At 42.1% G+C, this 26,811-nt stretch overlaps 1 protein-coding gene across 1 annotated transcript; it reads right to left on the reverse strand.

Annotated features, from left to right (window-relative positions):
* Window positions 1-57: 57 nt before the first annotated feature.
* Window positions 58-26,811, reverse strand: ARHGEF38 (Rho guanine nucleotide exchange factor 38). The gene is made up of 13 exons (XM_071431799.1): window positions 26,288-26,811; window positions 23,706-23,829; window positions 19,272-19,419; window positions 16,254-16,271; window positions 12,045-12,244; window positions 11,419-11,552; window positions 8,983-9,087; window positions 7,668-7,790; window positions 5,587-5,907; window positions 3,681-3,821; window positions 2,324-2,522; window positions 1,883-2,142; window positions 58-1,174 (listed from the first exon to the last, which is right to left on the reverse strand). The coding sequence occupies exons 1-13, from the start codon at window positions 26,525-26,527 to the stop codon at window positions 989-991; spliced, it is 2,199 nt and encodes a 732-aa protein (XP_071287900.1). The 5' UTR covers window positions 26,528-26,811; the 3' UTR covers window positions 58-988.

A 26,811-nucleotide genomic window follows, 5' to 3' on the forward strand; every position in this document is an offset into this window, starting at 1 on the left:
TAGATATTATGGTCCCTGCATCTGACTTAAGGAATCAGAGAGGCACTAAATATTCATTGAAAGGCACCACTTAGCTTTTCTTCTTTTTTTCTTTCTTTTTTTTTTTTTTTTAACCAGTAAATTTCCCAAGGCTAATAACACAGGTTTCATTTCACTACACAGATCTAGCACTAAAGCAGTTAGTGTGAAGACATATGTGGATTTCAAACCTGGGGCACTTCCATATTGCTACAAACTGTTTCTACCATATGAAGCAGTTGTGTAATTCATTTGAAAATTATAACTTCTTCATGTCACAGTACCTGTTTCTAGTGTCTCCTCTTTTCCTTCCTGCATTTCCATCTTTAACTAAACATACCTTCTTCCCTGGGACTAGTCACTGGTACCACCACACTTGGTGTGTCTTAAATGTTGGAATGTTTCCTTAAAATTAAAGCGCTTTTTCTTTTCCCAATCCAATAATCTCCATTGAGAAAAAAAGGTTCTTCACAAAAGCAGCTCAGGAGAAAAACAGACAATCAAAAAAGCTCAAGTTTTAAGATGTGTCTGTGTTCACTGAGATAACAGTTCAGGAACAACTCAGCCTACAGTATCCCTGATGACTGAATTTGTCCTTTTTCAAGGCTAATTCTCTTCATCTTGAATATTATTTGCTAAATATCATGGAAGAAAAATGTAATTTCATCTGTGATTTGTACTTGTAGGTTGAGTCTTGATGTACGACGCTTTGACAAAAGAGAAAATTATGGGGTAATAGAAAAGCAAGCTCTTCAGCATGTTAATCAGAATCAGTCTTCCTGTTAAATGTTTCCTCCCTCAGGTCTTGACAAGGTGATGGCTTTTGGAGAATGGAGGTTCTCAGTATCATCTGTGTGCTGGATACCATGGCTTCTGTCAATCACTTGTGAGCTTGCTTTGCTTGCAGCAAACCTAACAGATGATTATTCTGTCTGCTTCAGAGAGTCTGGCTCAAAAGGCCCTTCCCCTCCTAAGCATATGTCATCTTCCCTAGATAATTAGATGGTACATATCCCTTCTGACCTTTTGCTTCAGCTAGCCACCATTCCTTGTTGCCACTCAGGTCAGAAAAGCGAAGTATCCTCACCCTCTGGTACTCCTGAAGGCTGAGTTCTTGATCACTTCTAGCTTGAAATGCAAAAACAGCATAGAAGATCTGAAAAAGGAAAGCCACATGAACAAAAATCAGAATTGAGAAGTGTTGCCACATGTTACTGTGTAGCTGTGTATCAGTAGCAGTTCTGTATAAAGAGCTGTAATAACATGTACAAACCAGTGTTCAACTACATGGCCTGCAATTTATAGGCAGGGCCAAAATAAAAAGTAAAATTGAAGCATCTGGGGAGCTCTGCATGACAAACAAACCAATCTCCAAGACCTCATCACCTTGCAACACTGGTAAGGTTTTCAGCTCACATCAAGTGGCCATGGATTGCATGAAGAGTTTTTCAGCAAGATTTCCTCATGGAAAATCACCTCTCCTAAAGATCCTGTGCTCAAATGTGGCACATGGGTCACTTCTGTGCCTTGCTGATCAGCTTTCTTGTCACCAGTAAGTTGAAAAATCCCCTAAACTGAGCTATTTTGCAAGTTCCTGCTCTGTATGAGAACCTTGAGGCATACCTGGGGTGGGATAATGCAAGTGTGTTTTCTGCGACACAGAACTGCAATTCACATTTAACTGATTCTCTTTTCCTACCTCACAGCTATTTAAAAGCAGAGAATAATGAATTCCTATGTCACACTGACATATTGGTGCCACTCTTTTCTGGTATGAGAGGAAACCATTCAAATTACTAACAGTATAATTTTAGATTTTAAATAGGAACAACAAGAAGACAGGCACAGTGTGTATCATACGTACCTGCTGATCATCCATACCCTGAAGAGCACCAGTCCCCATGCCATTAATTGCAGGATTTTCACGGAAGTGGAAAGGTGAGCTGCTGTCACTCTTCTGGTACCCTGGACTGCTTGTGCTGCTGTCAGCAGGGGGCCGTGAAGAGACAAAGAGGCTGATGTCATCAAAATCATCATCACCAAAGCCATTTTCTGCTGCATCCTTCTGTGCTTTGGCTGGATTGTATGGCTTCAGGAAGGAGGAGTACACATACCCTGTGAGGACTAGAAACCAGAATAAAGAGACAGAAAATAAATAAACAGCAAAACGCTGCTAAAATAATTTCAAAACCAACCGCTTTATGCAGCTGTCAGTATGACAGAGGCAAACAGATGGGGCCAGAATGAAAGGAAATCAGTATCCCAAAGGGAAGCTGTTATTGGGATATTTGAGCAGAGAACTCACTTCCTGTGTCAACAAGCCATCTGCTTGTGCTTCCAAAGGGGTCCTTTTGCTCCACAACAGCCACCAGGTCTCCTTCCTGCAAGTCAATATCGAACTCCTGCGCGGCGTTGCACTTGCGCTTAGCCTGGTACAGCGACTCGGTGCTGTAGGTGGCCAGCAGCTTGGACCTGTGCTCCTCTGTCTGCCGTGGGGACTCCAGCTGGAAATACAAGGTGTTCATCCTCAGTAATGCTGGGGCCATTTCCAGGTAAAAATCTGGATAAAAATGCTGCCTGTGGCAACTGACCCAGCGTTTTTACACACAGACCAAAGAGTTACACCAGGACCAAATCTCCTCTGCGTATGCAGGAAGAACCTGTCCCACTGCTATATTAATAGGTGAGCAATAAAGGGCAGATTTCAAAGAAATATAGGAATTTCACTAATTAAAGACCTCTTAGTCTGTCCTCTGCTCTCAAAGAGGTGCTGTTCTGTATGTGAACTATCTCCTGCTTAATTGGTTTTCCGTAGCCATGACCTTTGTATTCTGATGTAATATCACAGAAAAAGCATAATCCAAAAATGGGCTGAGGTGTGCTAAGGCCACATAAAAACTTGTATGATAAGGCATTAGGCAAAAAAAAAAAAAAAATCAGTGGTACCCAAAATGGCTGCTTTTTGTGTGAAATTACCTCTCTAAATGAGGGCAAGATACCATTACCTGCTGGAAGCATATTCATTTCAGGGTTTGGTTAGAGGGCAGGGAGGGGGGTGCTGCACATCAGTGGGATCTTAACATAGCACAGAAGCAAGAGCACCTGTGCCTTCACTGATGCTGAAAGGAATTTTACAACTGCCCCAGCTTCTCTTGTCCCAAGGCTGCTCCCAAGTCCTTATTTTACTGTAAACTAAACTCCTAAAACGTCCAGAACCATCTGATGAGATTGGGAACACAGATTTCCTGGTGGATTTTCTGATTCTTCTGCTGTGGGTGTTGATGTTTGTGCATATATGTGTAAACACCAGTGCACATAACCACAGCTGAGCACAAGGAAAAAAATGTTCTGAATTAGAAGACTAAGATGCACTGTAAGAGTATTTAACAAAAGAAGTACCAGAAATACACCTTAGCCTTACCATGTGCTTAAAGGGCTAAGGGCAATTTGAGGTAATTTCAAGTGGATTTTCAAGATATTAACATGAAAAATGTGAAAAATCTTCAGAGCTTACTGGTCAATGAAAACTTTACTCCAACAACCTGATTCAGAGTCACAGTGGAGAGACAAAGCCCAAACCTTTAGGTAGCATAAAAATGGATTTGTTTCAAAAGTGATCAAAAGAGGATGCTTCATACACAATTGGGATGTATGGTACTCACCGGAGAAGGAACAGGTTTCTTTTTTTCCAGGCTCAATTTTCCCTCAATAAAGATTGTACTGATGTTTTCTTTTACAAAATTCAGCTTGTGAACCTCCTCTATCAATTGATTCTGCACTTCACAGATGCTTGAGGAGGACAGCTGCAAACACAAATGTGGGTTAGATCTCATGTACAGAATGGGAGGGAGATTGGAGAGAGCAGATTTAATTTAATTTGCTGAGTGCTAGGAGTCAGGAAATCTGACAAGTTATGACTATTTTCTGCAGAGCCCATAAGCAGTGCAATCTCTACATATGAGATATAAAAAGAAGAAAGGTCTTTGCTTAAAGAAAGTCTCTAATAGACGCTATTACAATTAAAAGACATAGAAATTGAAGTTAAATCATTAAAAATATTCTAAATGGTGATGAAAATGAAGAGCCTTGCATTTATACTACTGAGCCACCTGCTTTCACATGCAAATGGGCATCTCAGCAGCTATCAGAGTGGCCAATGTGCTACAAGGTTTGGAGTAGTTTATCCCACAGCTGCGTGTTTGTGCAACTGAGAGCTGCAAACAGGTTAAAAATTGTTGGGTAACTGAGTTTCTGTCTGTGGCACTGAATAAGTGATTTTCGTATATGCCTAATACCAAATGCATTCGCTGATGTAAACAGGAAAAAAAGAAAAAGAAGGTAATTTTGTAGCTAGACCCTCACAGAAAACAATGTCCAATACAACAGGTTTCAACACATGAAAACATCAAATTACAGGGATGAAATTTCTTCATGCAGAAAAATCCTTAATTCTCCCATTAAACACCATAGCTCTATGTTTTCTATGTTTTGATCCTGACCTTGTTTGCTTAATTTTTCAGCTGCCCCTTACTATAATGTGCTCTGTTCCAGCCTTGATGGAAAGGAATACTCCAGAATTGCCTTTCTAGAGTGTGTTTCCCAAGCAGCCTTGCTTCTGTTCAGGTGAGTGGATTTGTATGTGTGGAAGGTATTGCTGTAGCTGTGTTTCTCAGGGGGTTCAAGTCCTCCAGGTGATGCTATTCATCACTGCTGAGAGATATCTGCAGGAGTTTCTGCATCATATTTGGGTTTTAAAGCACCTTGATTTTCATAAAAACTATTTCATCAGATCTCGTTTCTCTTTTGCAGTCATCTGTGACTCTGCAGTCTAGCAGCAACGGAGGTGTTCATGTACTTTCTTACAATTTCCTGTGTTTTCTGGGTTAGTCAGAGTACATGCTAAGATATGCTTGCAGCTGCCTTCTTTTTGCCTCCCTGTAATACTCTTGCCATTACTATCACTGCAACAGCAGGAACAGTCCCATTAGGATCATTCTCAATGAAAAACACAGGTCTGACAAGAGTTCAGAACAGAAGTTCCTCAAAACTTACTCCAGAGTGACCTTACTGTGGCCTTCAGTATATAAAGGGGGCCTACAGGAAAGCTGGAGAGGGGCATTTTACAAGGGCATGTAGTGGCAGGACAAGGGGGATGGCTTTACACTGTAAGAGGACAGGTTTACACTGGTTACTGTGACTGAAATGGCTTCTGCAAGGAAGCTGTGGGTTCCTTATCCCTGGAAGCTTTAAAAGTCAGGTTGGATAGGGCTTTAAGCAACCTGGTCTAGTGGAAGGTGTCCCTGTTAATGGCAGGGGAATTGGAACTAGATGGTCTTTAAGATCCCTTCCAACCAAACCATTTCGATTCTAAGAACTTAATCGGTACTGAGTTTGCAAAGGAAAAAAAAAAACAAAATTTAACTGTGCTCAGCAGAACAAACAAAGTCACAAAATCAGTAAATCAGTGGTAGCTTTGTAGATATGTGTCCTACATAACTTTAGCCAAAGCATACAGAAAGAAGAAAAGAGAAATTAAGACACAGCCACACCTGTTTCTAATGTACTTACTGGAACAGGCACCATGACAGCAGAGTTTGATTGAAGTGCTGCAAACATAATATTCCTGAGGAGGGTGATGAAGCAATGTAGACAGTTCAACACGATCTTTTTGGCTGCCCTGTTGAATACCTGAAGTTCTTCCACTAGCTGTGCATTTAGAGCCTCATATTCTTTCTTTGCCAGCTCCAGCTCTTCTCCAGCTGACCTCTGAATGTAGCTGTTGTAGTCCAACAGCTTGTCATAGCGCTTCTGGATGAGCTTCTGGGGGCCTGGAAACAGGGCTTGCAGTGCTGAGAGAGGAGTCAAGACGAGCTTGTCCAGCTGAGCCATCTGGAAAGTACAAACCAAACCTACTCATTACCTTATTCACACAGTCCATCAGATGCCATAAGGGGCTGAGCCTGATGGCAGCCCATCAAGCAATCTGTTAATCACTCTTCACAAAGCTTTGCTGCCAGAGGCAGTTTCAAGCAGGGTCCAGCATGACTTAGAATCTCCTTCATAATGGGAGATGTTCAATTTTTTAGATGTTAGTTTTTCAGTGTCTGCCAATGGCAGTGGTCCCTTGGAGCATGCAGCCTCAGGTACTGTCCCTAGGGAGCTGCCACTGGGGAAAACAGCAAGGATTGGTCAAGTGGTCAAATAAAACTAGGATTTCCTTGGCTGGAAGGCCCACATCAATATACAGTCTAAAGCCAATGAGGTTTTGTTAAGTGGGAGACTTGAATTCTCTCAAAGCTGCTTTTTTTTTTTTTTTTTTTTCCTTTTCCCTCTCCTGGAAACAGCTGTAACTCAATTCCTGTTTAAGCAAACACAAACAATCACTTGATTTGATTAAATTAGGTTATGCTTGTTGGTTTTATCTCTAGTAATCAACAAAATTAGACACCTGGTAAAAAAACCAGTCTTCCTCAGGCTTTTCCATTAGTCTCTAATTGTCTCATGGGATTAATATTGCATGAAATAAAATTTATTTTTGTAAGTAATTTGTTCAAATACAGCACAGGCTGGTAGTGAGTGAAATTCATCATCAGATTAAAGCCCTTGGACATTCTGTGTGAATTAAGTTGTTGGGTTGGATGTGAGAGTAAAAAAGCAGCTGCCTCTGCATTCTCAAAAACATAGCAGAGTTGAGGACAGATCCATTTTAGCCCCAGAGTTGTTCTCCAAGGCCAAGATGATGTACACTGCCTAAATAGCTCCTATTTTATTTCCACCTGAAAAACTGGGCTGTGTTTAGTGAACCAATTTTTGATGCATTAAGAAAACAATTCTTCCAAACTGCTGGACCCGATTTCTTAAAAAGAGGCTACTGGGAATTTCTGCCCTGAAAATTTTCCAAAAATCTAATGAGAGAGGAAGGTATACATTATTGACAAATGCACCTCCACCTCTGAATTTTTCCAGCTTGAGCAGCTGTTTGAATAAGCAGCCTGTCCCATTTTGAAAAGACATTTAAGTACCTTATTAGAGCCAGGCATTAGAGTTCATTTTAATTCTGAAAGCAGAAGACTAGTTGAAAAATTATTACTATTTTTTAAATTGCTTTATTAATTACTATGGGCTATATTTGGATTTTATGTGGTTTCCCTATATGAAGGATTTGACAGCTCTATGTTAATATCTGGACTTGATGACCTGAAAGGCTTTTTTCCAGTTAAAAAATCTGAGATTTTTACAGATCTGTGATTCCAGGAGCTAACAGTACATAAGCACAATACCAATCACAAAAGTCACTCAAACTGAAAGTGCTGGTAACAAAAGTAGCAAGGCAACAATCTGCTGCTTTTTTGCTGAAGTTCAGATGAAACAAATACAGAATTGTTCAGGTGATACAAATTTAACACAAAGATTTTAGTATAAACCCAGGAATTTAGCTTGACCAGTTTTCTTTCGTTCTTCCAAGGAAAATACAATTCATTTATATTGTATTTTATCTTAGTTCCTACATAAATTCAACCAAAACCCCCACTCATCTTTCCCAACAGATTCCTTAGCTGATTTTCTTTCCTCTTTTTTGTCCTAGTCTTCCTCACATGCAGCTGTTTTCTCAGACATACAGTGTATGTCTGGACATTGCATTAACTTACAAAGTCTTCACACAGATTTGCAGTGTTGATCTGTTTTTCCGAACAGTCATTGACTTTGTCATCTTTATCTTGCAGGATTTCCTGAAGCTCAATTATATTCTGGGCAGCCAGATGTATAGAATCCTAAATGAAAAGATGGTAGGAAGATGAAACTATTACAATCCATTTTAATATGCTGCATTCACTCATGCAGCTTCTCAATAATACTTCTGGAATCAGAAATATTTTCCATCTCCGACACCAGTGCAGTTGCTGTGCAGTTTCCAGTCATTGTGAGGTTGATTACTGTGATAATATTTTCCTCTGCTTTGTCTATTTTCAGTGTAAACTACTTAAGAATCAAGCTGTTAGTGTTCAACTATAAGAATTATTCCCTAAACTAATGAATATCCCACTGGAATTCAGCTACTCTTCAGCAAGAAGCCAGCTTACCTTGCATCCTCAAAAATCTCTTTTGGGGGACTAAGTAGGACTAAGTGATGTATTTCAGTTACTCAGAATTTAAATCTCAATGAAGTGTGGATCCATTTGGATCAGGAGCTGTCAGCACCACTGCAGGCAGCAGCCCTCCTTGGCTGAGCTCCCTGGCCTTTCCCTGTTTGCAGAACCAAACACGGCGCGTTTGCCATAAGCCCTGGCCAGCTGGCTATTGATCTTGCCTATCTCCCAAACAGCCTCCCTGCCTGGCTAGGGCACACTTACACTTGGACAGGCCTCATGCCATCTACAAAGCTGGCAAGTAGCCCATGGGAGGGGCAGGTTGATAAATCACAAGCCAACCCTCAGCTCTGGAGAGGAGGGTTGAAGCAAAGACATTTTAGAGAACTCGAGCACTCTGCACATCTAATGCTAACCCTCAACACAACCTAACCATGGGAAAAGGGAAGGAGTCCTTCCATCCACAATATGTATTTCAGGATGTTTTAATTCATGTGGCTGCAGCTCAGTTCTTCAATCTTTAATGAGAAGATTGGTTCAATCTCAGTTTGTCCTTCAGTGCAGCAGATGGGGGTGACAGCTTCACACAGAGACTGAAAGTCCTGACTGTGCCACCAGACAGAACCTTCTTCTCTGCACCTGTGGGTCCCCACAGAACCTGCCTCTGTCAGGGGGAAAATGCAAAATTGTGGACTTTAAAACTTCTTTGCCATCGGCTCAGTAAGGCAGTGGCAGCAAAGCTTATTTATTTAATATTCTGATGTGGACAGCCCTGCTAATAAATAATTTGGTGCTGCCCAGCCAGAGGCAGAAATGTGTGTCAAACTGGTTATGGACAGGGTTTGTGACCACAGATTGCAAAAAGGCCTGTACCCACCTGGAGATGTTGTGAATAGAGCGAAATGTTCTTCACACACAATTTCACAGTCTTCTCTAGACTTTGAAACAACTTTTCTTCTTTATCAAAAGTTCCATCTTTCACCTAAAATAGACATTTGCACTGTTATTTTGGCAACCCAAAGGAGCCTGGCTAATGAAACAAACATCCAAAGCACTGCTAGAAAAATCCCTGAACTCCTCCCTTTGAAAACAGATCAACCCCTAATTCTCCCAAGCTCCCGCTGTAATTCAAGAAAAGTCAAAACCACTGGGCAACACGGCAGAGAATTCCATTTTTAATCCTTGTGGGAGCAGGGAGTTGCTTTACTACAAGGCCGACAAAACACTTCATTTTCCTGCACACTGTTGTTCCACCTGAGGAAAGGACGGGGGCGGGAAAGGTGGGACGGGTATTTGGGAGGAAAAGATGGGATGGATATTGCAGAGGAAGAGGTGGGATGGGTATTTGGGAGGAGAAGGTGGGATGGATATTTGGGAGGAGAAGGTGGGATGGATATTGCAGAGGAAGAGGTGGGATGGGTATTTGGGAGGAGAAGGTGGAATGGATATTGCAGAGGAGAAGGTGGGATGGCTATTGCAGAGGAGAAGGTGGGATGGGTATTTGGGAGGAGAAGGCGGGATGGATATTGCAGGGGAGAAGGCGGGATGGCTATTCGGGAGGAGAAGGCGGGATGGCTATTGCAGGGGAGAAGGCAGGATGGATATTCGGGAGGAGAAGGCGGGATGGCTATTGCAGGGGAGAAGGCAGGATGGATATTCGGGAGGAGAAGGTGGGATGGCTATTGCAGGGTCTCGAAGGCAGGATGGATATTCGGGAGGAGAAGGCGGGATGGCTATTGCAGGGGAGAAGGCAGGATGGATATTCGGGAGGAGAAGGTGGGATGGCTGTTCCGGAGGAGAAGTTGGGATGGCTATTCGGGAGGAGAAGGCGGGATGGCTATTGCAGGGGAGAAGGCAGGATGGATATTCAGGAGGAGAAGGTGGGATGGCTGTTCCGGAGGAGAAGTTGGGATGGCTATTCGGGAGGAGAAGGCGGGATGGCTATTGCAGGGGAGAAGGCAGGATGGATATTCGGGAGGAGAAGGCGGGATGGCTGTTCCGGAGGAGAAGTTGGGATGGCTGTTCCGGAGGAGAATAGCCGCTCTCCCGCACGCCGGCTGCAGGTGGAGCTGTTATCCCAGAGCCGAGCCAGCCTCTCCTCTGGAAACGCCGGCAGCCGCCGATGGCCTCGGGAAACTTCTTAATGCCACCCTGAAAACGCGGTCAATTCTGCCCGTCTTTTCCTGCAGGGGCTTCAGAAATCTCAAGTCACGTCTTAGTGTTTTTGCCGTGGGGGTGTCAGCGTGTTTCAAGACGTGAGTCGGGAACTTTCTCAGTCTAATTAAGCAGGAGAGGCGGCTGAATCTCTAACAGATGCATTCTGATACTAAAATGATCCTCAAACGTTTAAAGCTTAATTAGAAACAAAACCAAAAAAACATAAACCAGAAGTTTCTAAAGAAAAAAAAAAAGGGAAAATAAAAATCACATATCCTCTTAATCAAATTTAATTCCCTTTTTCTCTGATTTTACAGTCTTGCTGGTGTCTGTCACATTCTGAATACAAAAATTTCCACTGTATAAGTAAATGAACAGAAAAGAATATATGTGAGTGATTTGGATCAGAGAAAGAAGAGAAAAACTGATAAAAAACAAACCAGGAAAAAATGGCATGTATCTTGTGAAGTCACATCTAGAAAGGCAAGTGACCTTGTATAATCAGCCATCTCATGCAGTGATGTGCACTGGATATCACTTTCAAGGTCATTTGTAATTGATTTTCTTTGAGATTTCGATTTAAGCTTTCCTGAAAATGTTTATCCTGCTAGGTTTTGAATTACAACTTTGAAATTATGAAGGAGGATTTTACTTTAGGCCACCCCACACCCATCAGACTCATCACAGAGTTCTTTTTCTCTGTAGTTTTGAGGGTTCCAGGTCTTTGCACATGTAGAGGCAAACCCTGTGACCTTTCCTAATTAGAGGTATTGCTCATCTTCCTTGGTGGATTCCAAACCTTTAATGCTACAACATGAGCAAGATGGACTTGAAAATGTTCTCAGCCCCGACAAGAATTATTGCCAGGGTTTCTGCAAAATGCTGACCTCAGGCTCTCACTTCCTCTCTGCTGAAGACCAGAAGTTTGAGAAACTCTTGTGTAAAAAAGGAAAAGGTGGAGAACACATTACATTATTTTCTATTTCGATCACAATAATCTTTCCTGTCTTCTGTGACAGTCAGAAAATGACGTTATAAATTAGGTAGGAAAAAAAGCAGCACCACAAACTCCATTTCCAACAGGTTTTGAAAAACACCCTGTGCAAAAGCAGAACTGAAGCTGTCAGTGCAAATCTGCAGTTGGATGAGTAAGTACCTGAGGTTCTCCCCTCGTCAGTATTTTCAGATGGCTGGTGACCCTCTTGGATTTCTTGCTAATGGAGTGAATATTCAGTCGGGCAAACTTTTCTTTAAGGGTTTCATCATCATCATTCTTCCTATACTTCAGCACTGCAGACAGGGAATTTCATTACATCAGTAGTCGGTATTCACAGGACTTTTCACCAGAACAGGCACACAAATATGAAACTATTTGAAAGCAGACACTTTGATGTAATTTGGGGTAATCTCGTGTGAAAATACTGAAGAGGATTAAAACCCCATTATCAACAGTAACCCTGGGAAGAGCGAAGTTAGGGCTTCAACCTGGCAAATCTAAAAAAAAATATTGCCATTACTGCATCTTAATTATTATCAGTGTTTGCAACTGCATTACAGACACTATAACAATAATTCTTTCCCTGTTTTCATACTGGAGTTACCAGTCAGGTAACATAGTTGGCTGAGGACAAGGGACATTAAGGCATTGTTACCCTCTTGAAACTCAATGTATTACACAACTTGTGTGGCACCAGCTAAAATTTATATAGTGAAATATCTGAGCTGAAATATATCTTGTAATGGCCAGCCCAAACCTACAAAGAACTTTCTGTGCTTTCTTACCTAAATCTTTCCTCCTTTTAAGTTCATTGATGTTCCAGTTAATGGTTCTCATAGTAAAAAGGGCGTGTTGTAGTGCCTCGTGGTCAGGGTGAGAAGCAGGAGTTGAGTTCAAGAGCTCCCGGAGTAACAAGGGATATTTCATCAGCCGTTGCACTGGTTTGATCAACAGGGATCCCAGGTCCATTAGATTTGGCTTTCCTCTATAATTTACACAAAAATAATTGTCACAAAATTAGAAATTCCTTGAATTGCAATTACCACTCAAGTCAAAATCTTGAGCGGTAATTGCATAAAAAATTGCATAAATAAAAATAAGATACATCTGTGGGGGAACAGGGGTGTTGTTAACGAAACCCTGCTGTCGCCCCCGCAATGAGAAATACACCCCAGCTCTCTGAATTTTCTGTTTTCAGAACTTAGCAGACATCAGCTCTGAAACCATCCCACTCAGTCTAAAGGTGCATGTGCTATAACTCACACATCACAACACCCAGGAAGGGAGATGTAGGTGGAAGAACAAATAACAGGAAGTTTGAGAAATGCTGTGAGAGCAGGGCTTTTACATCCTGCTCTGGGCCCTCAGGCTTAAAACTGCAACATTTCCATGCTGTGGGTAACTGGGATGCCTGTTCACAGTGCATCCCTTCTCACGACACCCCTGACTTGGCACAGAGACCCTCAAGCTTTACAGCCTTTCACCTGTGGCTTTACTTTGCTGGCTGCCAGTCATATTTCTAAAGATGCCTCCAAAGAGTACCAAACCTGGCCTGGAAAATGTTAAACACACAGGATATTCACACAGGCTTGATCCAACCTGCTGGAAGACTCCCTTACATAAAGGCAAAGCAGGCAACTGGCCAGGGTGGCAGAAGGATGAGAGCAGTACAGTCCCAGCTTCCAGCATGGGCACAGGGATGCTCTGTGGCTCTAGGCTCAATCCCCACTGGGTGGGCTGGGGCAGCAGAGCAGCATCCCCAGGCATTCAATGGCTCAGGCCATGAAGGCACTCCTGAGCTCTTGGGCCAGCTGAACTCACACTCCAGCCCTGCTCCAGACTTTGCTTACACTCTCCAGGCTGGAATGGGAGAGGCTGTGCAGTTTGTGGGCTGCCACAACATCTTCAAAGGAAACAGGAAAGGACTGAGTCACATGTGCCTTCACCACTTTCCATGTGGGTCTCCCCAGAAACATTGGGTCTCCCCAGAACAGGTAACAGCAACCACCAGGTGGCCAAGAGCAGGGCCAGCCACTGCTGAGGTTCCAGCAGCAGGACAGACATGTCCATGGTCTCCCCTCATGTCAGCACAATCCTCAGCAAACCAGGCACAGCTCCAGCACCAGCTACCTGGCACCTCCCCATTGAAACTGAACATGAGCTCCTGGTGACAGTGTGGAAGGCAGTAAAGCAGAGCAACCTTTCCATTTGCATGCCCAGAAAGGCTCTTTTGGAGCAGAAAAGGTTTTCTGACATTAACTGTGCAAGAGTTAAGGGTAGACAAAGGATTTCTGCATATGGAAAGATGAAATAACACAATGTAGAAGGAAAGTACAAAAAACAGGGAACAGCCACATGGTTTTGCAGGCTGACATCTATTGTTTCGTGCAACAGAAAGCATAAAAGAAAAAAAAAAAACTTCATTCCTACTTTTATATGTGTAAAAAGTACAAGAGCCAATCCTTACTTGCTGACTAATTGACTAACAATTTGAATGCCTTTGAGAAGAGACATCTGCATATTTAAACCATCTCTCTCAAACAGGCATTATCTGTAAAAAAGTTCTGCATGAAAAAAAATTAACAGTAGATGCCTTTTAAGGCTTCCTCATGTCCTGAAACATTCTCATCATTTCAATTCCCCTCATTTCCCCTGTATCTTACATTAAATAGAGAGCTGTTTTTCCTTCTTTCAGCTTCTGGCAGCAATAATGAAAAAAAAAATCTTAAATTGTTATTGTTTTCTCTGAAAAGCCCTATGAATGCAAATCTATAAAAGCTGCCTCATGAATGGAAAAATCTTCAAGTGTCTTCTCTTTATATAGTTGCACTTTGGACAGCTGCCCAAGTGATAAACAGCCCTCTGTTCTGTATCTGCATGACACAGTCTTGCAATATGGTGTGAGAGATAGCAGGTTTGTTAGAAGATAATGACTCCCTGGGGCACTAAATGCCACAAAGTTTGACTCATCTAATTCTCCCCAGCAAGATTAGCTGAGATAGCCACTCTCCCTGGACAGTCCCATTTGCACTGCACCCTGTTAGGACCCACGGGCTGCTGGGCAGGACATGGCCTTGCCACATGACTCAAACAGGAGAGTAACACCTTGTGACACCTATTGTGCAGAAAATTAAGTTGGTAATTCATTTGTGATGCTACTTCAGCCTTCCCCCCACGTGATTTTGAATTTAGCAAGTACTCTAAGCCACATGTAACTGTACTAATCCCACAGCAAATGATTGCCATAGCGCTGCAGTAAATGCAGCTGGCAAACTGCAGTGAGCTCCACGGCACAGCCTCCCTCCTGCCTCCCAACAAAACAAAGTCACTAACACAGACACATTCCCACTTGTTTAAAAAGCCCATGGTGGTGAGCCACACAAAGGCAGGGGAGGCAGGATTTAGTTTCATTTGCTGTCACTGCAAGGCAGCTTGGTCCAGAGGCAAACACAACAGCCAGCATGGTCCAGGCAGGCTGAGGCTGGTGTGATGAGCAGCTGCCAGTTCTGAGAGGGTGAGCAGGAATCAGGCTGCAGCAGGACTCAGGATCTTGGGCTTCATGGTCTACTATGCATGCCTTGATTCCTTGATTTCAGTACAAGACATGTAGGGCAAACAATTCACTGTGCCATAAGTCTCTCAGGAAAACCCAGGGAACTCACTGAGGCTGCACAGTTGTTAAGCCAAGCAGAATTTAACCTACTGAACTGCTAGCAAAGGGCAGCACTGTCTGGTATTTATGTAATAGTTTTCTTGATCATGCTTGAACGAAAAGCAGTCTGGGAGCAGCAACATCACAGACCATTTGGGGGGAGTTACGCTGTATTTTCCAGTTCAAGAGTAAGCAGATTTTTGGGTGCAGTCCTGCCCAAGGGCTGTTGCAACTCTGCAACCTCTGATTTGCAGGTGATGGGATTTCTTGAGTGCCCTGCCTGTGAGAATCCCACAGCTAACCTGCTCATTGCATTCTGCACAGCTTTGTAAGAGTCCTTTTAAACACAGAAAGTGAGCTGTCTCCTACACTCCACTGGAAACTGTTTGAAGGAGAAAACCAGACTTTCATATCTGTTAGGGTTACACAAGGCAGAACAGCCAGTCTTGGGTGATTTCTGTATGTGTTGCTGCCTCACATGATCATATTGTGACCTTCTGGATATTTTGTATCTCTTGGAGTCACACTCCTTGTGGGACAGGGGTACACAGGAATGTCCCTTATCAAAACAAACTGCAGAGAAACTATTTCCTAGCACAAAAGCTTGAAACCTCCAAAAGCAGAGTTTAAACATGCAAGTCTTTCAAAGTGTATTTTATGCAGATCATAGTTACAACATGCAATTAACTGACTGATTAACAAATTGTCTGACTTGACTTGAGGTCTGTTCCTCTCCTGCCAGTATAGACCACACTTCTCCTTTCTCCTAACGTTTGGTTGGGGTTGTAATCTTTCTCTTCAGTTCAGACAGCCCCTCCTCTGACCTCTCACTGCAGGTAACTACAGGCAGTGCTGCATTTCAATGCAGCCAACATGCTGGATGTCCAGAAGCTGCAGCTGTGATAAATTCTCCTTTACAGCTTTTCAAAGATGTCACATGTGGCACAGAAGTCCCTTAACCACAACTCATCAGTGGCTGGGGGACTTTCCTGGCTAAGTTTCAATGAGCTTGTTCTTTTCTGATATTCTTCCAGCCGCTGTTGGGGGAAGATCCTAAAGTGGGCTTCTCACATAGGGATGCTGAAGGGGTTGCCAGCTTAGAAATAGCTTTACCTGAAAGCCTGCCTGAATTGTAGCAGGAAATTGGATTCCAAAGACTGACACTATGCTGTTGACAAACACTCAGAGCATTCTGCATATTTCCTGGAAAATTCTCCAGGATTTACTGACACAAAAGGCTTGTGTTCTTAAAATTTCTATCTGTACAGCTCTAAACATACTAAAGGTAAATCAAAGATAGTTTAAAGATTATTTTATATGTAAAAAAAGGCATAGTACTTACTCTTCTTCATATCTCTTTCTGTAAAAGAGAAGAAAACAAAACATGCATTAGATTTCTCCTAAAGGGATTTATACAGACCAGGAGATTCTCAGATAGTCTTCAGTGACACAGGGTAGCCATAACTGGCAAGGTAACTTAGGTTTATGGCTTCTGTGTGTCAGCAGAACTGCACAAAGCAGCCAGAGGGTACTGGTGAATCTAACCCTGTAACTTTTTGAATGGACAGCCCCAAATGCAAAAGGATTGTAAGAAACCTGCTCTGGCTGTGAGACCCAGCCTTGTCCTCACACTGTTAGAGAAGGAAGTTTGGATCACTCTGCTAACAATTGTAGGTAACATCAAGCCATTGATACAAAAAGGAAAACTAAACGTCATTCTTACACTTTACATACATCTCTGTCTACTCTCTTTAAACAGAAATGTAGTTTTAAAAGAAAAAGAATACATTTCAGCCTTTTAGGGTGTAGAGTCAATGAAGCTGTGAAGTTTTTTGTAGACCACACATCAACTGAAACCTCTCTGGAGTAGAATGGTGTTGATGCATATACCAAAAGCATCAGGGACTTAAAATTGTAGTTTGCAAACTCGTGCATAGAATGTTTTCTTATGGTGTGAATAAACTCAAATGCAAGAGACCCAAACGTGTCCATCTCTGCATCAGGCTTCCCTGACATCACATCCTCAGCCACACTTTTTTGACTGCCTGCACTCTTATCTCCTGGCCCCCAGTGCCTAGCTGAGCATCTGGAAGCTGCTGCTGCTTTCATTGCTTCTGCACTGTCAGCATTTTGTGTGCTTGTGACGTCCCTCTGCCCCTGTAATAGTTGACCGAGCTACTTCAGGCTGAAAGCTGAGCAGGTAGTTGCCAGCATCCTTTCATTTTTACCAGCTGCATTTCTTTGGCTAGGCTAGCAAACAGCATCCCCAGTTTGCATAATCACTGCTGAAACAGGGGACTCTACAGAAACTGGATTTGCACATGTCTCCAATGCAGACACCTACATTTTGGGATGGATTTTTTCCTCTTCAGTCAAAAGGAACAGGAATCTCAACATAGCTAATTAAATCTGATTTGTCTGTACAGATGTGCAGAGTGCCACTCTCAAATTGCTCCTGATATAGAACTTGTTTTTCACATGTCAGATAATACTCAGTGGAGGCACAGAAGCCCCTACTAATGTCAGCTTGTTTAAGATTTTTTAAAGTGGAACAATATTCTTTCCAAGGGAAAAGAAAACTCTTTAACAAGTAAACATTTTTCAAAGATAGCACCAGCCCCCACATTTGTTATGTCTCACAATGGAAAACATCTTGTAACTTATTTGGTAACAATCTTGCATAGTTTTCTTCCTAGGGCAAATATTCTCCACTGGGTAGAAACAGTTTTAGATGACCACAGTTCTGAATGTCAGCATGCACTTTCAGGTCTTAATAGTTGAATTGACTGCAATCCTTAGGCACTGGGAAAAATCACAACACCACACCAGTGCTTTTATGGTTGGCTCCTGTTTAAAGGCTAATCAGGAAAGAATAAGGCAAAACAAGGCTTCGTTGTAAGGAAGTCCTTGTCACTTCCTTCTAGCAAAGGCTACAGTGGCTCCGCATAAAATATCCTTTCTCTTTACAAAGCCCAGCTGTTATTTTGGAGCAGAAGCACCTCTTGCTGGCTCTGGGATACAAGTGGCACCATCCACACTAGGATGTACATGGACATTATTTTTTATCTTTATTTCCTTCCATGTCCCCTTGCCTCAGCAGCATGGATAAATGAACGACAGTAGTGGCTTCTCTTGATTAGTCAGGAAAGATTATTGTAGGCATCAGCACCAAAACACCCACTTAGGGGAAATACCTGGCCATCCATTAGCCTGAAGGCATGAGTTTATATGAAAATTTATTTCTTTCAACTTCCAGGGTAGCTAAAACTTGAGAACCCTGTACATATACTTTGTTATATATTTAAGAGCCAAACATGTTGCACAAGATAAGCTTCATTTTCAACAAAACCTATCTTCAAAGCAAACACTTCTCTTTTAATGTTATTAATATTTTCCTTCACCACTCTTTCCAGATTTCACTTGGACATACTTCCCATCTCCTAAATCTTAACAGATCTCTGCAGACCAATCACAAATTAGGGTGTGGCTGAAATATCTATTGCTGATGTACACTCCTTTATTTGTGATAACTTTACATCTCTCCTACAAGCGTGCAGCATGGGCCTTGCCTGGAGCTGGAGCCAGACCTCTGGTCTGAATCTGTGGCATGTTCACTCCTGACAGCTCTGTGTGATGATTTTGGGAAAGTGAGGGGCAAGGGGATTTATGGGTGGGAAGAGAAGCACTCTCCATGGAGTGGATGAGCTGATGCTTGCCACTAGCTGCAGGAGGAAGCTGTGCTGGAAGACAGATGGATCCATTTACTTGGCAACATCCCCAGTTCTCTACACATTTTCCCAAGGGGCTGGCATTGGAGTCAATGGCACAAAGCACCTGCCTCTGGTGGGAACAGGCAGCTTGCTGCACCACTGTTTCCTCTCACAGAGACCCCCATCATGAGGAGTTGGGAACTACACAGCAGCTCCAGACCCTGGAGCCTTGTAGCAGCAGCCCAGAACTGCTGGTGCACTTGAGTAGCTCCATAACAGCCTGTTCCAATTCAAGGAGCAGACTTGCTGAAGACAGGGGGCAGCAAGTTTCCTGGGAGCTGGAAAAGGTGTTCCTAATAGCCCATGAAATGATGCAGCAATTTTTAATTTTTTTTTTTTTTGCCAGTATGGGGCACTGAAACTAAGGAAAGAGCAACCTTTCTTGTGCTATTTTTGGCCATCTTAGAGAGAAAAAAATCTAATCATGGCCCCTGGCTTGTCATCTTTTCATGAAAGCAGCATAAGCCAGAGCTCCCAGCAAGCCTTATAAAACTCCGGATTTACAGGGGACCTTTCATCTACATCCATTTAAAATGTTCCCTGCCAGGCAACTGACTATGGACGGAAATCATCATTTGAAAAGATCTTACTTTAAGGACTGTACACAGTCTCTTAAATGCTGCTTCAGTTCTTCATCCTTTTCATAGTATTCCAGCATGGTGTGTGCATCATCATGGTGATAGCAATAGATTTTATATGTGTCTTCTAGTGGGCCTTTTATCTGCAAGAACACTTCCCCTGTTAAGGAGAAAAACAAAGCATGTCAAGTCAGACAACAGCATCTCAGAAGGAGTTTTATTATTCCACCACATTAGCTGTGAGCTAAAAAGGCTGGCTTCCACTTTACTTCCCTTAGAAATGATCTTGTGTGTTTATGTGCATTATTTATTACATGTATTTCTCAGCTGCTCATCTTTGTCATAGCCAGGCACCATTATATCAGTGTTAATGCACAAAAATTCCCTCAGGGGAAAAGCATGAAATCCCTATACCCCACACCCCTTCAAACACAGCCTCCTAATTCACTGCCCAGCTTAATACCCCTTCGTTGGAAAACACACAGGAGAGCTTAACTAATAAAGGGAGACCATTTTTGTGTCATGGGCTGGCAGGAGGGATGAATGTAAGCCTGTTAGCTTTCCTTTTGACTTTTTTTCATGAATATGAACTTAAATGGGTAATAACAGGAATAATGACTCTATCTTCCATTAGCCATTTCAATTTTATCTGTTTTGCAAAACCTTGAAATGGCAATTGTTACAACCTAGAATAGAGAATTTTCTCCACACGACAGAAGAAAAACCTCCAACCCCCCCCTAATTAAATGAAACCGCCATGGATTACAGCCATTTTTATATAATATCTAGGTTTATATACAGCTGAAGAGGGAGAACACCTCCATCTCCAGTCCTCCACACCACCGTTTTCCCATAAAGAACAGTTGGGAATTTTAGAGGCACTAAAGTAGTCCTACACTCATTTCCCATTTACTTCTGGAGCCTAATTCTCTCAGCCTAAAACTCTTGTGTCTGGTTCTGTATATGTAAGAAATCTGAGCAGGGAGAGCATGCTTCCTCTCTTCTGCTGAGATATTAGCTCAGTTCTTACACAGTTCTGCAGCAGCCCCCTGATCAGCATCTTTGGAAATGCGTATAATAAAAAACAGCAATGCTGAAAACTCCTGTCGGGCATTTACTGAAAATTATATCTATGTGGCAACCAGTCCAAATAGATGTTTATAAACATTCTTGTTGAGTTACAGCAATGACTATTAAAGTTAAAAGCTGAACACTGCATTAATTGGGAGCTCTCTATTCATTCACAGAGCAAGCGCTGAGCTGTCAGGCATCCTGCATGTTTCATCCTGACCGGAGTGTGCTGTTCCATAATACATTGCATTGAACTGCTCCATCTTCAAGTGAAAAATGATTCAGTTACCACAGTAACACAGCCCTGGGTTTTCTGCCCTGGCAGCGAAGGTTAACTGGGCTGTCTAATGCACGTTGGTTTCAGGGTGCAAATAAGGGAAAAAACAATGAGGAGCTAAGACCACCACAGTACATTTTAGTTACTGTAAGGGCACAGTCAGAAAAGCACCAGCATCCTATAGTTAAATGCTCTTTAGCTGTCTTCTCTGCCTTGTGCTTACTGCTAATGCTGATGGCTAACAATGCGCATTATATCCTGGCTTTCCCATGAACTCTATGCAGGTCTTTATCAGCCAATAACCTAAGGGGAAACCTTAACAAGCCTCAACCTTGATCCTGCATGCTTGGCACCCAATTCTAGAGATCATGAGCTCTCACAATTTGCACTAACATTAAGCAGAGCTCCAAGTGTTTAGCATGGTCTGTGTTATCCTAAGCCCTCAAGTGAGGTCACATTTTCAGTAGGAAAAGTGCAATGTAGCCTTAGAGCTCATTTCAGTGTATACTACAGGCTGAAAATTAGCTTCTCCAGAAGGAAAGAGCTGGGCAAGTTCTGTTCACTGAAGTATTGTGCCACAGCGAAAGATACTTCCATTGGTGCTCAGTGATGAGAAAAATCATGTGCTGATTTCATTAACAGGGCCTTTTAACAGCAGGTGGATTTCTAAAACCTAAAGCCTGTCTTGGTTCTGAGCTGTATGAACCAAATCAGATGAGTTTTGGGCATATCAGTGTGGGAGCTTGCTTTATGAACTAAAACCACATTGTATTTGGCACAGCTTTAAAAGTACTCTGAGAGATGCAAAGCTCCTTGATGCCTCCTCTTGAGTTGGTCATCAGTCTCAAAGAGGAATTCCTAGGAGGAAGACTTGAGTAACAAAGCAGTTTCTCCCTGTTGCTCTCAGTGGTGCTTCCACTACAGGCAGCAGTGGGAGAGGGAGGAAGGAGTCTAATAGCTAAAGCTAAGTCTTCAAATTCCTCCATATACAGAGGAATATGAAGAATATGTATCCAGAACAGAGAGGAGAAAAAAAAATCACGGAAGAACTACAAAAGATATTTAACCTATTTTAGCTCAGATTAGGAGATGGATTTTGAAACCAATCACTCATTAGTCCTCATCTCCCATGCCTTGGCTGTGTGGTGGAGCAGTCACAGTGATACAAACTGGATCCCTTTGAGGATGATAATTACCAGAAGACACACTCCAAGGGCACATCTTATGCAGTCCAGCCATAAGGGGCATCTCAATCCATAGGCACAGGCTACAGCCAAGCTGAAGTAAGACCTTGTAAAATGTATAGTGTGGATACCATCTCCTTAGCAGAAACTCTCACCCTGCAAGTCTGCTCCTATTGGACATTATCACTTGTCAATGTGGACATAGGATAAAATGTGGAGAACACAGACTAAAATAAGACTGACTATGAACAACCACATTGTTTTGCTTTCAAAGCAGTGAATTATCAGTTCTTTTGAACATCACCATGACTGGATTCCAAAGTAAGATACTTCAATACAAGGTTTTTAAATAAATTAAACATGACAGAATATGATGAGTGTGCTTTTTCTATAGACTGGCTTCAAAAACTTTTACACTGAAGATCCTGAAAACAAAAATATTACTTTGATGTACTTTCAGAGGACAATAAACCTCCTAACTGCTTGTAGTGATGCAATTATTCTCCCTATTTTTGTCTCAGCCTTCAGAAGAATGTCTCACACCTTACTTGACAACCTTTTTCCTGTCATAAGTTAGCCAACTCTGTGATCAATGATCCCATGCATTTTCATGGTTCTTTGTCTCATTTGGAGAAATACACCCTAATAGATGGATGAAATTGTTTGTCTTTACTTCTGAATGTGGCAGGGAACTAATAGAATGATTCTCTTGGCTGTGAGAAAGGCACTTCCTGCTAGAATAGAACATTGCTTATTAAGAGTATGACTCATCATGATGCACTTTTACTGAAATACTGCCAAACAACAGAGACGCATCAAACTACGTTAAGCTGTTGCCTTGGCAAACCAGATTGAGACGTGCTAGAATTAATACTTTTCCCAAGCCTCTTATGCTTTAATATCCTGTTTCTTAATAAAGTGGTAACTGATATTTTTACCCAATTATTTGAGAGAAGAGGGATGCTTTTTATAAGGTGTTACTTGTGGTATGTGGTCAGGCTAGGAAAGAAAGAACCTCTCTTGACCTCTGAATCACAGCTGGGAATTTTTTAAACTGAACTGTTTAATTTTTTTAACTAAACTGTCTGACTTTGCACAGAAGCAAGTTCAGAATTCTCACCTGATCCCTTAAGGTAGCTCACCCTAAGGTGACTCTGAACTGACAAAGCAGTCATGGGAGAGCTGATGTGTGCTGGTAATTTCTTAAATCTCTCCAGCTGTGCCAGAATGTCACATGAATCACAGCCTTAATGTTCATGACCTGACCTGCAGAATTTGTAACTGTTGTGACATATCCAGGGCCAACCTGCTTGCTGAAAATACCTGTGATTCCTACAGATATTCCCACACAGAATCCCACACACCTCAGATTCATTACATCTTTCTCTGCTGTCCATGTCCCTGTCAAGCACATTTAACCACTTCCTACAGGAACTGTATCACCAGTAGATACATGTTTAGAGTGTCGGGATGGGTTGAGGTTTGACATGCTTGTTATTCCAAATATTTCTAATGCTTTTTGTGAATGGCACAACTCAGAGTATGCAAAATAAGAGTTTGAGTCAGCACAAGTGGATTTAGGTAGGCAATATCAAACTAGATGAAACAGATCCTAGCAGTAATTTGTATAACTCATTGCAACAGGTCTTACTCATTCTAAACCCATTTTCTCCTTCCTTCCTTCTCCTCAGCACCCAGATGTATGGGGAAAAAAAGAGCATCATAATCATACAAGTACAGTACAGCAAGTGGACAGGTTTCACATGTCATTTTTCCTGTGTCATTTTGGACAGCCTCTAGCGCGCCAGCCTCTGAGAGGGGTACTAGCTAAGTCTGATGAGAGCAGAGGACAGGAGAGTGTTATGTTTATTCTTTCATGTAGCTTTGTAGAACTCAAGAGGACAGTAAACATACCGATTATTTGCATGGGTGGTTCCACATCTGTTGTGGCTTCTTCCAACAATGACAGCAGTTTGGCTGATAGCTGATGGACCAATTCAACATTGCTAAACAAGCCATCCACGTCAAAGCGAGCAATCTAATGGAATACAAATATTAAGCAGCTACTGACAAAGGATAAAGAAGGACATTGTGTATTACACAGCTTCTCTTGCTATGCCCTGAGTGTTCAACACTCCAGGAAGCACCACTTCTGCAAAACCTCATATAAACATCCTCCTTGTGACTTCAAGGACACGTACACAATTTTCACATTAGTATAATATGGTTGACACAGTTGACAAAGTGTATGTTATCAAGTGTTTTTAACTGTATTTTGAACTATCACTAATCTGAAACTGTTTACCTAGGAAGGAAATAAATATTATCATCTGAATAAAGAAAAGATCCTTAGCTGGCTTTGAAATGTTTGTTTACTTTCCCACTGGGGAAAACAATAGTTGGCAGTAGGTTTGATTCCCTGATTACCACTCACTATCAGAGGCCACTACATAAACTGAGAGCTTGGCACTTTTGTGCCAACTACCAGGTACAAAGACTCCGAGATAGCTGTTGCCATTTTAAATTAGTTGTTCTATAAATCCAAAGTCAAGATCATATAACTTCCACTAAAAGAAACACATTTCTAATTTGGGATATTAATACAACCTAAAGAACTTCTTACAGAGCCTGGGCACACAACATGGATTTCAGTGAATTGTATCCATTTCTACCAACAGAGAATTTGGTTCTGTGTCCCTCCTCATCTTACAGGAAGTAAAAGATTTCCAGGACATGTACTTTTTATTTCACAGCAGGGCAATAGTTACTATTTGGGGATCCTTGGAGATAACCAGTGGTAATGTGCTCATACTGAGAACAAAGACAAGAACAGTTTCATCACCCATATCAATACTCTCTGAGCCTACCTCTCCTGGAAGAGAGCTGCTGAGTTACATAGCAGCTTACCAGATGCCAGGAGGATCAAATTGCATGCTATTGTAACAAAATCAGAAATACACTTCCAGTACTGATGCAGTTAATTTCTTTATAAGCATTATAGGGACTAAAACATGTTTTATCCATTTGGAAATATGAAACAGATTCATTGCCTAGACCAATTTTCTAAATACATTATAAACTTCCAATATGGTAGTTTATTGGAGAGCTAGCATTAAAAACATATAACATTCCTGAAAGCCTTTCAAAAATGAAGAGGTTATTAGTTTAAGACAGTTATAATCTCTAAATTACTTTTCCTGTATACATCTAGCACAGGACTTCTGACCTCCTCCCCAGCATGTCTACATAGTATTTGGAACTACATCATGCATGGACACTTCCACACATTAACACAGTGACAAAGGACAGAATAAAAATAATGTTTTTCATTGGGTGAAAAAGAGTGACAGAATACGGCACATTTGTCAAAAATCTCAGCAAGTTCAACCAGGGAATACTCTTGCTCCATGCTGGCCAGGCTGGGGAGGAAGTCAAGTAGAGACTACTTTTAAGTGGATGAATGAGTGAGGGAGGAAGAAGAAGTCAAGAACTCCTTAAAGTTATGTCAGCAGATGCCAGCTCTTCTGAGAATGGGTTGGAGCAAATTCTGACACATTTTTAGAAAAGCAAAAATGTCCTGCAGAAGTTTCAGCAGCACAGGTTAAGAGGCACTGCCAATGTCACCTGAAGACACTTTGGCCTCTGCACCTGTATTTTGTCACCACAAAGCCTACACAAAGATTACGTGGGTTAACGTCTGTTTAAAATTATTTTTATTCTATTTCTGCAGCAGATATCATTTGTGCGGCCTCTGTTGGATGCTAGGTTTCAGGCCTCACAAACACAAATCTTTGTCTGGACAATCTCCTCTATTTCCAGCACCATTCATCTACAAATTGAAATACTGTTGAGGAAAAGGTGCTCTTTGAAGTCTCAGCTGAAAAAGAAAATAGGTATCATTGGCCTAATAAAGTCTTTTCCATGAAAGGTAGTTTATGAGCCTTTTTTCTTAAATGTACCTCTTTTGTGTGAAATACAAATATCCCAAGTCCTCACTGGCCTGTCAAGCATGGTATTTATCCACTACAACTGTCTGAAAGGATGAATAAATTATCTCAACAATTGAATTTAACCTTGATGCAGAGGTTCATGCCATCCCAGTCTCTATTGTGGGAAAAACCTTCATTTTGAGGTACCAGTAAGCATCTGCTGTGGCACGTAACAAGGCTTATAACTACAGAGCAGAAGGGAGAGCCGGAAGCTGCTGCTGCAGCCCATAGGCAGGGATATAATATCCAAGCTAACCTCTGGACAAGCACTTCGATGCAGGCTTTATGCAAGTTCAGCACAAGGGTTCAGGAGCAAATCTGACCTTCCACGCTCCTCACTGTCAGAGCCCTGACACATCACATCCTGGAGTGCTGGCTCCAGACCCACTCCCAGAACCACGTCACTCTCCTGCTGACACTTGTGCTTGCATGGATATTGTCTGCAAGCAGAACATGGCTGAGCTGAGACCTTGGCATCATCCCCTCATCCTCCACCCCAGCACTCACCTGCATGTTTCTCAGGGGCTGAATGACTTCCTTGATGCAGAGATCCAGGTCACTGATAAAGTCTTTCTCAGTCTGCAGGAGTTCTGCGATGATTTTCACCCTCCTGGCCATCATGCGTCGCCTGACTACTTCTTCTTCTTCTTCTTTGTCCTCCTGCAGTGGGGTGGCAGGGGTTGAGGACACCGCCTGTGGAGCCATTTTTTCTGGTAAAAAAAGGAAAAGATTTGTGAGGAGTGTCATAATTCCACATGCTCATCCAGCTTGCCCTGCATGACCGTGGGTGGTGGACAAACAGCCATGGCAAGCAGGAAAAGAAGCATAAGAAATGGTGAACCCAAATCAGACTGAGTGTCATCCCATCTCCTTCTTCTAAAAGTGGACAGGGGTATGCCCAAGAAACTCGTCCATTTGGCATTAAGGGGATAATCCATCACCGGCTCCTCTGGTTTAGATGTTTGGTATCAGGCAGAAATTTTCTATGGAGCACAGGAGAGTCTAATTCTTGTCACACTGAAATTCCAGGA

Source organism: Agelaius tricolor, unplaced genomic scaffold (genome assembly GCF_023055355.1).
Source record: "Agelaius tricolor isolate 1412-34295 unplaced genomic scaffold, bAgeTri1.0.p SCAF_8, whole genome shotgun sequence".
In the NCBI taxonomy this organism is placed as follows: Eukaryota; Metazoa; Chordata; class Aves; order Passeriformes; family Icteridae; genus Agelaius; species Agelaius tricolor.